Here is a 13862-nt window from a genome sequence, read left to right on the forward strand (position 1 = left end):
CTGTAATAGCCTAAACACAACTATTATTTACTCACAGCCTTATGTTTTTGTATTTTCTTGGTAGACTCAATAAAAAGAGTGCAAATATGTATAACAGATTCACTTTGCTGTACACCTGAAACTAATACAACATTGTAAATCAACTATACTCCAATAAAAATTAAAAAAAAAAACTCCTAGGTGATTCTGAAACACATTCAAGTTTTCAAACCACCATCTTGGAAAATAGGAAATCGTTTCATTGACTTAAATTAGGACACTAAGCATCACAACCTTAATATAGTAATTCCATAATGAGATCTGCAAAATATACTATCACAGTAAAATTTTGCAACTTAGGGCAGGGATCTTTGATGGGTTTGTTCATTGGTGGATTCCAAGTACCTAGAACAGTGGTTGGCCCATAGTGTATCGGCAACAAATAGTTGTGGAATGTGTGAAGCTTCAAGTGGCCCAGAGGAAACTTTCAAGATGCACAGTAACTTTCTATGAGCATATTTCACTCTGAGTGGTCCAACATTTCCATCAGACTTCTCATAAAAATTCACTCTTCTCAGTTTTATCATTATTTCCTTAGAGATATGAACAGAGTGAAAAAGTATATTGGCTTTTGGAATTATTGACCTAAGTGTGACTTGAGGCTCTGGCATTTGGCAGCTGTGTGATATAAACAAGGTATTCAATCTTTCTGAACCTGTTTTCCTCATCAATAAATCCATCATCACCTCATTTAATGTCAGTAAAGGTATCATATAATTAAAAGGATCTTTGAAAAAAACAGGGCATTGTTATTAGGTGAATTTATTATTTTTTATTTCTCAGTTACTTTGAAATACAGTTTTGGGGGCAAATTTCTAGCTGCAAAATTTTATAGTCTAATTAGTAAAATTAGGAAAACTGTTTTAATGACTGAGATGCCATGAGTAATACACATAGCTATAGAATGTGTTACTGCTATTAAGAGTTAAACTTGGAGCACAAATGTCTCAAATCCTTTTAAATTTAATTTGTGAAAACTTATGGGAAAATGAGTATGAAAATATTCCCACTAAGTGTTTTCTCTTAGAGATAATCATAGCCCAACAGTTGAAGAACAGTATTGCCCTTTTGAAAACCAGATATTGATTTGTTGGAGAAACTGGCATAGAATGTTATAGCTTAGTATTCTGTCACTCAAAGGCACAGCCCAAGCCAAATGACTTTCATTTAAAAACTTTTAGTGTAACAGGTATTTATCATTCATTATTTACTGCATCCTTGATATCTGAACATTGAAATCTAAGAGAAAAAAGTCGATTGTGCTGAAACCACGCAGACTTCAACGCCTCCCCAATTTTGGAAACTTTAGCACACTACTTCCATCCCAACATTGAATTTCAGTGACTAAGCATATCTCTCCCTGAACCTAAAGTAAGGAAAGACTCTGACCTCCACTTTATTCTTGCTGATCAAACAGATACACAAAGAAGGAGTAACACTATTATAATTAAAGCACAGACAAAAATGTAATTTGACAAGTGGCAAGAAACAGCTTTCTAATTAAAACACCATGCATTCCACAAAATTCTCAAAAACTTCATTCTGATTTTATGCGTAAGTTAAGCATTTTGGAAAGGCATTTCCATTGCAGCGTCAGAAATAAAGACCTCAAATACTTTGAAGTTAGAGATCTAACTACCAACATTTACACAACTTGATGGGTTACGTGTGATATAAAAATATCTATTGGGGCTCTACTTTCAAATTTGAGTTATAAAACAAAATCCACTTAATTAAACGAGACTTCAAAATTTTCTGTTTCTGCACAAAAGTTAATAACAGCATACAAAATGTTAGGCAGAAGACAGTTTCTCATAGACCAATAAACTGCACATTTTCATGACCAATCTAAAAGAAAACCAGTTCTTTGAATAATACATGAAACAGTTTTGAAAGATTTTCCCCAAACAGGAAAGCACAGTAGTAAACTCTAGGTCACACATTTCTTTATTGAAAGCTGAAAACCCAAAACCTCGAATGACAACCTCGTTTCTATAATAACAGTTTAATCAACGGAGGCTGCTTTGCCACAGATACCATACCATTATGATGAGGGTTCTGGGTCTACTCATTTCATCGTCACTTTCCAGAGGCAAAATTTCATGGGATGGTTCCTCCTGGCGTCGTCTACAAATGTGTGGACAGCTCCTCTGGACCACAGAACGAAAAGCTTGAAGCAGAACAATGCTGGCAGAGCAGCCCATCGCTGCATCCTGGAGCCCACAAAATAACTTCTATGTTGATGCTATGTTTGAAAAACAGTGGCTCCTTGTCCCTGAAAACAGCCTACATTGCAGCTGCAGCCAGCGCACTCTCCAATCACTTCCTTGAGCTCTGATCATCTGATCGCTGCCAAATAGCTTGGATGCAGAGATGGGAAAGATTTGATCCACTGAAACTGAACACACTCAGGGATATCAGAGCATTTCGCTCAGAGAGCGTTTCTCAGTTCATTTCAAGAGCGTGTCTCCTGTCCATTACAGGAAACTCCTTCCATTCTAGTTTCAGAGGTCTGAATAAATATATCTTTCCCTCTCAGACACTCAAACAAATCACTCTTTTTCTCATTAAACAACTGAAAAATTGACTTCACACTAACATTTTTTTTCTAAGGCAAATGAGTGGCATACAAAGAGTGACATGATGGTTTTAAAATGTTAAAACTTCCAGAAGTAAATTTTATTAGACACTTTACTAAGTGACTGGGGTTTTACTTATCAGAGCTCGTAAGTTCCAGAAATGAAATGGGCTCATCTGAAACACGCAGTGCGCTGAATCAAAACGATTTATCAAAAGTATGCACGCATTAACCAAACCCATGTGAGAGACACCAGTGTTCCCCCTGTGATTTCCTCTCAAAAGCATGCTTGTTCTGTTCCCACACACGCAGTTCTGCAGCCTAATACATTTTTATATTTACACAGGCGGCTTGCAGGGCTGAAAATATCTCTATTACTGAGGTCAGGCAGGGAGCTCCGCCGAGCTGACCTCTTAGAAAAAGCAGCTGTACAGCATTTTCACATCCTATCAATAAGAATTCAAGGCTTCAGGAAGGACTTTGAGGTCTTTGGTAGTTAAGAGTCTAGTATTCCCTGACTCCTGTGAGACTAGTCACTTAGGAGGGAACCGGAGAAATGCTTAGAAGTCACGTGACCTGCTTGGACTGGCCTCAAGATCTAATGGTATACTCTAAGAGAATAGGACAGCAGGGGATGCTTGCACCAAAAATATCTCGTGGAAAATAGATTTTGCTTACAAATGAAGAAACTATGAAATCCCCAGTAGGATTTTTCAATGTCGAGATCTTTCTGTTTAGCTAATCCTTTTGGTGTGACTCTCGGAGATTCAAAAATGTTCTCTTTGGTTTCTGGGCTCCGCAGAGCAGAGGGTGTTGCAGGAAGTTTGGAGGTTTGTTTGGCTCTAAGGTGTGACCCCAGTAAAGTGGTTTTCACAGAAGTATCTAGCAGAAGGCTCAATTAGGCATTCATTGCTCCGTAATCTGTCACAACACAGCCTCGTTTTAATTGGTATGTTTGCCAGAGAAGTAAAACATTTTGTTTTCTTTTAAGAGGTACTGCCTGCCAGTAGTTTTTCATCTCCCTATGTTTTGAGCAAACACATTTTAGTGCGGCTGGAAAAAGAAGAAAAAAAATGCTAATGATGCTGGCAAGTCCCTGAACCCCCTCCAGACCTTTGTCAGAGTTCCCGGGTGCTAATCTAAACCATTTTTTTACTCCAAACAACTAGGGCATTTACAGAAGAGAGGTTACAGTTTAGCCCGTCTGGCTTGTGTATTGAATATCTATATAAATGGTGTCCACCAGAGACAAAGCATGGAGTGGGTTGCCATGATTATGAATGTGTCTTTTCCAATAGGATTGCTCCTCGGGGCTCCCTGGATGTCGGTGCTCACCCCCTGTCCACCCACTCCCATAGCCCATGACCTATCACTCTCCAACCATTCCCTCGGGTTCTGGTCATCTGCTCATGACCGAATAGCTCGAATGCAGCAAGGCACTGACTGGAGGTGCTTCAACACTCCAGCAACTCCTGTGGGGAACAGGAAAGGGGAGGTGGATCCCTCAGTTGCACACCATGGGCTTGGCAGGGAAGAGGCAGTTCGCATCCCAAATTCCTTCCTAGCCACCTCTCACTAACTCTGGCTAACCTCTGGGGTGGCTTTTGGAGTTAGATGTTTTGGCAGATGCCAAAGTCTATGGGGGAAACAAATGATGTGCTTTCTAGCTATTAGAGTCCTGCTCTATTCATCGATCCCTGTTCTGCCTCTGAGGAATTCATCCCTGTTATTGATGGACTGCTATTATGGACGGAGTCTCAAAATTCTCTGTCTCTCTCTCTCTCTCTTAACTTCCATCACCAAGGAAAGGGAACCTCCAAGAATTAGTTTCTTGCGAATTCATTACACACTACAGTTACCCAATGGACAAGAGACCGGAAGGATGAAAACCAGAGAATAACAGGTGGACATGCAGTCCAACGTTTTCTTATGAAAATTTTCAAACATGCAGCAAAATTGCAAGAAAGGGATTGGATTCTGAGCTCGAAGTTTGAAATAGTAAATTAAGCTGGAGGTGCGGTAGGGTGGAGGAAAAGATAGAAATCAACCCACAGAGATAAGGGACCTTTTTTCCCTCACGTTTGGCATAGATGTTGACACACGGGAAATATTACAAAAGGAAGAATCAACTCCCCACAGGTGTCTGCCATTTTCTTTGAAGTATTAATAAAATGAATCATTAATTTGGCCTTCAACCATTAAATGTGCACCCAACACTATTGCTGATAGCAGTATGTTATCTTAGAAAACAAACATGCATTCAGATGTAAATATTGTAATTGAGAAATGAAGTACACATGTTTCCTTCCCTTCTTCCCAAAGTCCAAGTGAAATGACAACCAAGCAGCATAAAGGGGAATATATTAATTACAGTGAGAAAGTTGGGGGCGAGATGGATCTTCGAGCAGATGAGAGTTTTCAGAGTTTCTCTGAAAGATGAAAAGTGAATATGGTCACATTGATCAATAACCAAAAATGAAGGATGAATAACAACTTCCAGGGCAGGAGAAGGCCGTAGAAAGAGGAGCCACAGTTCTCAACAGAGCCCTGGAGGGGGGCCTCCAAGCTCGAGGAAAGTAGGCACTGGGTGTGAGAGAGTAGCTAATGGACCTTACCCCTCACCCCAGCAGACAGAACTTTAGAGCACAGTAGCTCTCTGCAGAAGGGCAAACGATTCCAGAATAAGTAGCCCAGGTGTCAGCTCCCCTTGGCCGGTGGAGGTGGGCACGTCTACAGCCTGCCCGCCTGGCTCACACACACTCTGAAGAAAAGATGGCAATGGGCACACCTGTCAGCTTGAGAGCTGAGAGTCAGGTATCAGTCTGAACCTAGTGAAGAAGGGGGCCTCTAGGACTTTTCTCCCTGCTCCCAGAGCTGGAGGGCAGAGCACTCAGGCTACCCAAACTAAGTAGAACCCTCCTTATATTTGGATTTATTCGTAGAGGAACTGACAGTGTATGTACTGAGCAACACGGTCCAAGTCTAACTGATCCCGGTGGCAGCCTGGAGGAAGAGGCGGCAGCAGAAGGCAGTAGAAAGGCTCCCCGTGAGCTGCAGAGTCAGACACACTCCTGCTCAGTCGAGCCTCTGCCACCCATAAGCTGTGTGATCTCGAGCAAGTCTTTAACCTCTCTGAGCCTTGAGAGTATTATCAGGCGGATTATCTCCGCTGTAACATGGAGATAATCCTTTACACCTGTCAGGATGTCGGCGGGAGGAGAGTACCTGAAAAGACCAATAGAGAGGGACTTCCCCATGGCGCAGTGGTTACGACTCCACGCTCCCAATGCAGGGGGCCTGGGTTCGATCCCTGGTCAGGGAACTAGATCCCACATGCATGCTGCAACTAAGAGTTCGCATGCCACAACTAAGGAGCCGGCGAGCTGCAACTAAGGAGCCTGCCTGCCGCAATTAAGACCCGGTGCAACCAAATAAATAAATAAAAACACCAAGAGAGAGCCTGGCCCATAATCATCATTCACTGAGCAAGTGTGAGACTATCTCTGCTGATGGGGAGAGTGAAAGCTCGGTCTCCTCCCCAAAGCCTCCAGGTTCGGCTTAAACATGACACTGCCCCCGAGAAGCCTCCCCTGACAGACCTCGTCTCACAGCCCGAGGTAATAAGGAAGCGCAGTCCTTATTACTGCACCCTGTGGGCTTCCTTCCTAACACATAAGCTGAAATCACATTCCGATGGATTTCAGTTTTAAGAGCTGTCGTCCCCTCTCCCTAAGAGCTGGGATTGTGCTTCGTTCACTCTAGGCCCTGTGTAACCATGCGGTAGATGCTCAGTGAGTAATAATAATAGTAATAACAATAATGATACTTATAATAAAGCAAGCCCTTCCATAGCACTTCTTATGTGCCAGGCACAGTTCTCCTTAATATTTACACATACTGATTCATTTACATCTCCATTATGAGGCCGTGCTCTGATCACCCCCATTTTACAGTTGAGGAAACCGAGGCACAGAGAAATTAAGTGACTTACTCCTAGACTCACAGCTATTTAAGTGGCAGAGCCAGAATTTGAATTGAGCTGGTCTGGCCACAGGGTCTAAAGCTTTTTAAAACCAATTCTGAAAGCCAAATATATGCCAAGTAAACCTTGTATCTTCCAAAGGTGGATTTATACCATAAAAACATTTGGCACATGGCAAGGTGGAGGCTTGCAACCCTGGAACATCCCCTGTGAGAGCTGGTTTGTCCTTCAGAGGAAAATTTGTGATGTCTCCTTGGATCACAGTTTCAGAAGGCAGCTAGTAGTGTTAGCAAGCCGTTTGGGGTGATAATTTAAATTGCATTTTAAAACATTTGAAAATGTAATCAATTTGATAAGATAATTTTTAAAAAGATGTGTTGTGTTTACTATGTGAAGCATCCATTGGCAGAAGTGACTCACTTGTCGAAACTGGCTCTGAAAGCACATAGTTCGAATACGGAATCGTGATTGGCCTGCTTTGTAACTCCTTGATGCAACATCTGTCCTTACATACAAAGATGCTGGTTAACACCGAAATGCCCCAAGACGCTACTCTGGGTCCAACAAGAATGAAGCCATCACCCTAGGACACCCTTTGAGCCTGGACATGGCACCAGGAAGAAGCCTGCTGCCACTCCCCCTGGAATCCACTGGAAGCTGACAGCCTGAACACCTTGCTGTTCACAGGGGACCAGCCACCGGCTTTTCTGGGCCAGCATGAGAATTTGGTGGGGACGCTGAAGTTGGTGGAGTGGAACTGCCCCCAGTCTTTGCTGCCCCCTCCTTCACCACCAGCACTATTCTACACAGAGTTGCAAGATGGAAAGAAACTGGAGATCAAGGTAGAAACTTCCACCCACTTCTTTAAGTTGGAGCACAGCCTTTCCATGGGAACTCAGTGCTTTGTGGAGTGAATCAATCAGAGTGAATCAATCAATCAATATGTAATGAAAACAAACTTCCCCTCCTCTTCCTCAGCATTATCACTCTCAAGGTCTGAATCCTGCTGGGCTGCTTTGCAAATTTTCCAGAGGCTCAGCAATTGTTCCCAAGTGAAAGTGACCCCAAAGGAGGAGAACCCTCATAGATTAAAAGCAACTGGGGCTTTAACCCCAAGCTGAAAAAAACCAGGTCACGGACCTGGCCACTTTCCCAGGGCAGGGATTAGAGTGAATCTTTTAACTTGTCTGTTTCCAGATGGGTAAGTCCCCTCAGGTATATAAACTCAATTAAATGGATAGGAGGGAGTCGATCCGTGCTTTCTTAGCTAAAAAGTGGAAAACACAACCCAGCGAAGTGACTCTCCCTGAGGCCCAGTTGCTCTTTATCAACTTGCATCTTTGCCTCTCCTGGTGCTACTCCTACTCAAGAGCTTGGGACTTAAGTCTATTTTGATAGTAACCATGACCTCTTTTTCCCCATCTGTGATTTGTAGAGTTCCCTTCTTTCAGCTTCTCTCTCTTCATTTTCACTTAATTATAGTGGCCTCCTCTTTACAGGCATCTTTCGCACTTGCTGACATTTATTGAGTTGTACAATTAATCACTTTGGAAACAGGCACACTGTTCGTTCATTTAAGAAATCCAGGTGCTGCTGCCAAGCTCTTCTTTGTCTTCATGTCCCTCCTTTTGGCACCAGTCCGGCTTCAAAGCAGATTACTCTTCGGTTGGTACATTCAGATGCATCAGAAAACGATCCTTCATCCCTCTCTAGGGTGGCTTCCTCATCAGCAGCTTCCTGCAGAATGCGTGCATAAGGTCAATGTTCCATTAATATCATACCTTACATTTCTCAGGATTCTATGTTTGACTGAACTGTTGTCAGGTCAGAATAAATCTTTCTTATTCTTAGTAGAAGACGGTATAGTGTAGCAGTATGGCAAAGGCTCAGGAAGCAGATTGCCAAATTTAAATCCCTGTTGAGATACTTGCTACCTTTGTGACTTACAGCAAAAATTTTAAACATCAGTTTCATCATCTGTTAGATGAATGAGTACTCATGAGGATCTAATCACCATGTCAGTGCCTGGCACAGGGCCAGACTCATGGTAAGTAAGTATTCAATACATGCGAGTTGGTTATTACTAGAAGAGAGAAGGTCTAAGGATTTCAATCATTGCTTGCTTTTCCCCTGTCCCTTTTACAAGTGGTATATTAAAAAAATCTCTGGACTCTTTCTTGTTGAGTGACACATGATGTTCCCTGGGTGATGGAGGAATGGGGGTATTGGGCATGCCTCCTCCGTGCTTTGAAGTTAGCTCCCATGGTAACATGAGACAAGTTCCATAACCCCTTTCCGGTCCTTTTCCATGAATAAACACATTTGAAATAATATAATAATACCTCACTTACCCAGAGGGCACTCATTTTGCAACCTCAACTATTCTGATCACAGCCAAGCCCCGGGAAGCAAGAGAAACAACCTCTGCAGGGCCAGAAAGAGACAGCACCCGATTCATTAATCTGGGAAGCTTACAGGAGTGGTTTAGAGAAGGGGTCTTCATACATTTACCATTTACAGCCACCTTAGACAGGACTCCAAAGAGGCTGCTGAACTAAGCTTGCAACAGCCTTTGACCAGAAGCACTATGATTCTGACTTGCCTTGGTCCAGTGGGAATAGGGCCCAGCCACTTAGAACTGGAAGGATGTCCCTGCTGAGGGATGGAGTGCTGACAGCCTCTCGCTTCTTCAGAGGGTTGCGGTGGTCCCAGCAATTAAACCAGAGGGCTACCGAGACCCACGCCACTAGATGGGGTTGCGGACTGTGCATTTGGGGCAGAGATGAGGGTTCGTGGTTCTAGCTTGGTACCTGGGAAGTGATTCAAAGTCTGAATCCTCTGAACCTGATTTTCCTCAATTTTACAACAGAACTAAGATGACCTCTTTTGCAGAGTTATTATAACAAAAGACATGCTATGTAGAAAACACTGGCATAGATGGTAGATCTTATCACTCTTTTACCTGCATTATTAATAAAACTATTATGTTTATTATCATTATTATTCCAAGAAAGTGCCAAAGAGGGTAAGTAACAGTCCTGTAAGTCAAGGTTCAACGCTAATACAGTCACATGTAAACACACAAACAAAAGAGACAGCCTCGGCACTAGAATGAATTGGCAAGGTCAAGAGTGAGGTGAGGCAGGAAGCGTCCTTGGCTCCTTTTCACCAGCTAGTGAGCCCAGGGTACATGCCTGAGTCCAACTAACTTAAAGGTACAAGCACCCACAAAAGGAAGGGCTGACAAAATAGACTGACAAAAATAAAGGAAATCAGTATCCCTAGTATCTGGGGCTATAAACATCCTAAAGGTCGTAAACTGTACAGTGTTTTAGTCCAGGACAATAATGAGAGCTCACAGTAATGACACTGATGCATCAGGAAAAGTCAAATTATGTCCAGTGGCGACAGCTTCAGAAGGAATAGAAACCTGTGAAACATGCGAGATAAACTTCCACCAGCGACTGCTTTTAGTTTTTAAAAGTTTATGATTAAATGGGGTCAATTTTGTGATCTTCACAAGTTAGCTACGTAAAAAATGTTCTCAGCTGAGGCTGGATCAATGAGCTATTAACTGTACTTTCAGTACTTGTCGTATTTTATTTTCTGTGTTCATTTCTTACCCCCTTTGAATTGTGGCAGGAATTAGCCACCCACGTCCTAAACATTCCAAGTTAAATCTCATTTACAATAATCATGAATTGCTTTCCAAACGTGAAAATGGCAGTCTTTTAAGTCATTTACAAATGTGCTTTCCAAACCAATTCGAGAGCTGAAAAGGATGGTGTCAACCTGAGCAAATCTCAACTCTACATCCTTTGCCAGGACTCAGGGGAGCAGCCCAATATATAATTTTAGAATTGGTGCAAAGCACCCAGCTCAGGCTGTTGAAAGGAAACGAGGACAAAACAAGGTTTAAACCCAGCAGGAGTAGGAGGGGCGGAGCTATATTCAAAAGATTAGCTTGATAAGATAACGTTCAGCTTCTCTTTAAACCCTAAACTACAGGATGTGGATTCTTCAAGTTTGTGTTCCTATTATCTCCAGTTTCTGCTACTGACAAATGAAGCTACTGCAGTTCTGCAGGGTGACTTGGGTACCCTGCATTCCAGTGGGATGTGATGGGAACAGCAGTGGATGGGGTTTGGGCTCCGACACTAATTAAGACTTCAGACAGTCCTTGTTACTTCTCTCTCTCTGGATCTAAGTTTGCTTGTCCATAAAGTTAGAGAGTTAGAATAGATAATCTCAGGTTCCTTCTACGTCTGGGGTCTAAAAGTTTTCTCCAACTGCGGATTCACAAAGACCAATAACACATGTCTGGGCTTTGGGGTCAGTCACATGTAAACACACAAACAAAAGAGGGGGAGATAGAAAGAGTTGTTGCTGGTATCTCCCACATTCCTCCTGCCAATATTTTTTTAAAAGGCTACAGTGAATCACAAGCAGTGTTGAAAAAGAGGTAGAAGCACTCTGAAGAGTGAGGGGGAAGAGGAAAACATTGGAAATGATGTAGTGGGTGGAGGTCCAACTAAACCCATTTCCTTGTTTTGGTGAGCAAGTCGTTTGGCAAGTCAGAAGCCAGCAGGACTTTATCCTACCTGCTCCCTGCCCTGATCCAACCCAATAGCCAGAATAATCACCACAATGAGCTCTAATACGTACACAGCAACGCCCTATGAAGTGGGAGCAAGCTGATGCGATGGTAACGGTTAAGACTTCGTTGGCTTTTCTCCAGAGGTATGATCATTTTGGTGTCCCACAGATCTGAGTTTGTCACTACCTGTATTTGTGACCCTGAGCAAACAACCTTTTGAACTTTGTTTCCATTTCAGTGAAATGGGGGTGATGACGGTGTATCCCTACCTTATATGATGAGAAGGAGTGAGTGAGATAATCCAAATGAAGCACTTAACACACTCAACACCGTGCCTGGGACGGAGTAAGGACCCCATAAATAGAGAGCCTTTGCTATTTATGAACTCAACTCGGGGACTTCCAGAGCTGACAGCTACACACCCAGTGAGGCAGGGTGCCTCTCACTGCTGGGTGACATTAGAGTCATGGAGAAACAGAAAACCTCCTCTAGCAGGAGAAATCTCTGGGCTCGCAGCATTTTAGAAGAGAAGAATGCAAGACAGAATACAGGATGTTCATGTTTACCCTTTAGGCAAAGTATTGTCATCCTGTTTTCTATTCAGGAGCAGAAAGGAACAGGAGGAAGACACATTTCAGGGAACTGAATTCTGACTACGGGAAAGTCTCTCCCTCCCTCCCCTTCGCCCGCGCTGACCCCTACCCAACGAGGACACAGGAGCCCTGCCCTGCACCGAGGAGGGGGCTACAAAAGCCCTGCCCAGCCTGTGGCCAGCTTAACATCAGCCTAGACTACACAGTCCTTATTGGAGCCGGAAGCAGCCCGGCAGGTGGCCGAGCTGCCAGAGAACAAAGCTGCAGTGCCAATGGCGATTTTCCTCAGGGCCACTGAGATCCCAGCCTCCATGCTGCTATGCTTCTACTCTGAAAAACCCTGAAATCTGGCCATACAAGAATTTCCCAAGTTCAACTGCCTGTGCCCTTAGGTCTTTAGAAGTATATGTGTGATCAGGATAGGATTCTATGACATTCCTCAAAGGCAATGCCAACTATCTCAGTGCAAATCTTAATAAAGATTTAATGTGCACCCAACCAAGGGATGAAGAGAAGGAATTTCCTATGAACATATTTTGGCTTTTAAAGTAGTCTATCACTACACATCTATGAATAAGGATGTAGCGTTTCAGATCACTTTGTAATTCATTTAATATATCAAATTTATTTTGAAAGGAATAGCCTAACAATGTATATGATGACCACCTTTGTAGGAGGTAATGGGGCTATAAGCTTAGGAAGCAAGTTTAACTTGTCATCAGAGGCAGTACTGTCTAGTATATGTGCTGGGTGTGGAGGACTCTGCAGACCTTCAGCCTGGTTTTGAAAGTCCGGTCTGTGTCTTCCTAGCTTGAAAATCTTCAGCAACTCACGTAACTCTTCTTCACTTTCAGATCCACCTCAGAGGACTGCTGTGAGAATTAATAGAGATAATGCATGTAAAAGTACATACATGATATGTTAACAGCTGCTTTGGAACGGTGCTAGAAGGTCACATCACCTGGTATTGATGTACAGCCGTGGTTTCAGATTTCTACCTATTTCCGTGCAAAGGTGGACCTACCCACCTGTGACAAACTCTGTGTGAGATGGTGTGTGATCGTGAGGGCCCTTGGAATACTACTTTTAGTTATGACAGGAAGTGCACGTTGGTACACTGGTGATGAAAACATGGTTAACTGCGTGAATCTTAGTAAATTCATCATTTTCAGGATGTGGAAAGTGACCATGGCTGCATTTTTAACTTTTTTTGGTGTTTCGTTTTGTTTTTTTTTACAGGAAAAGGTATTGCATATGAGGGAAGGTTTTTAAGTATGCATTGCTCACACCTGTGGCCATCAACTTGCTTTAGCATGAAAAGGACACTACTGATTTTCAAAATTCAATTTTGACAAAAACCAAGTCTGTTTAGATGAGGTGCACTTGTACGTGGCGTAGTTGTTCTTAGGCCTTTTAGCCAGTTTTGTAATTGATACTATCTGTTTCACTGGAATTGATTGTGGGATAATTTGAGTCAATGTAAGTTCGCGTGACTTGGTAATGTGACTTGGGTAAGTTGTCCAAAATAAAAGGCTGGGCCATTACTTGGCTTAACCATTTCTCCTTCAATAAAATTCTTGCTCAAGTCTTTTGTACCAAACTGCTCACATCTTCCAGCCCTTAAAATAAATTTCTCTTAAGTCTTCTACTCACTCCAGCAAGCACCTCATCTCTCTCCTCTCCATTCCAGCCCCACATGGTAAAAGCTCAGGCTATAGCTGGGGGTCAGACGCAGTGGGACCTGGTGGTCACCAGGGGTGGGGATGGGGGCGAAAGAGGATAAGCTGCCCGGTGCGACACAGAATATCAGAACTAAATCAGCAGCAAATAAATCCTAAAGACAAGGCATCCATCAAAACTTAAGGGGACTGGTAAACATGAATCAGAACACATTGGTTTACAGGCTGGCATGTGGGGTCTGATGCCAGAGTCCGAGTCCTGGCTCCGCCCTGGATCATCAATGTGACGATGGATAAGGGACTTCACGTCTCGGTGTCTCATCTGTAAACTGAGGAAAGTAAGTGTGGTAACAGTTACAGTGGCCATATAATTGACCATCCAAACCAGGACCCT

The 13862-nt window shown here is 42.9% G+C and overlaps 1 protein-coding gene across 12 annotated transcripts in view; it reads right to left on the bottom strand.

Annotated features, from left to right (window-relative positions):
• Positions 1-13862, bottom strand: part of DOCK10 (dedicator of cytokinesis 10) — a 288822-nt gene that overhangs the window by 222061 nt on the left and 52899 nt on the right. For 6 of the 12 annotated variants that reach the window (XM_059928823.1, XM_059928830.1, XM_059928826.1 and 3 more), the window contains exon 1: positions 2082-2556. The exons of 3 other annotated variants lie outside the window; for them this stretch is intronic. In XM_059928823.1, coding sequence (XP_059784806.1) covers positions 2082-2243 — 162 coding nt within the window. In that variant the 5' untranslated portion in view covers positions 2244-2556. Of the gene's footprint in view, positions 1-2081; positions 2562-13862 lie in introns of those variants that run through there. 3 more of the 12 variants (XR_009504315.1, XR_009504316.1, XM_059928832.1) reach the window with 1 other exon arrangement.

The sequence above is a fragment of the Balaenoptera ricei genome, chromosome 7 (genome assembly GCF_028023285.1).
Source record: "Balaenoptera ricei isolate mBalRic1 chromosome 7, mBalRic1.hap2, whole genome shotgun sequence".
Lineage (NCBI taxonomy): Eukaryota > Metazoa > Chordata > Mammalia > Artiodactyla > Balaenopteridae > Balaenoptera > Balaenoptera ricei.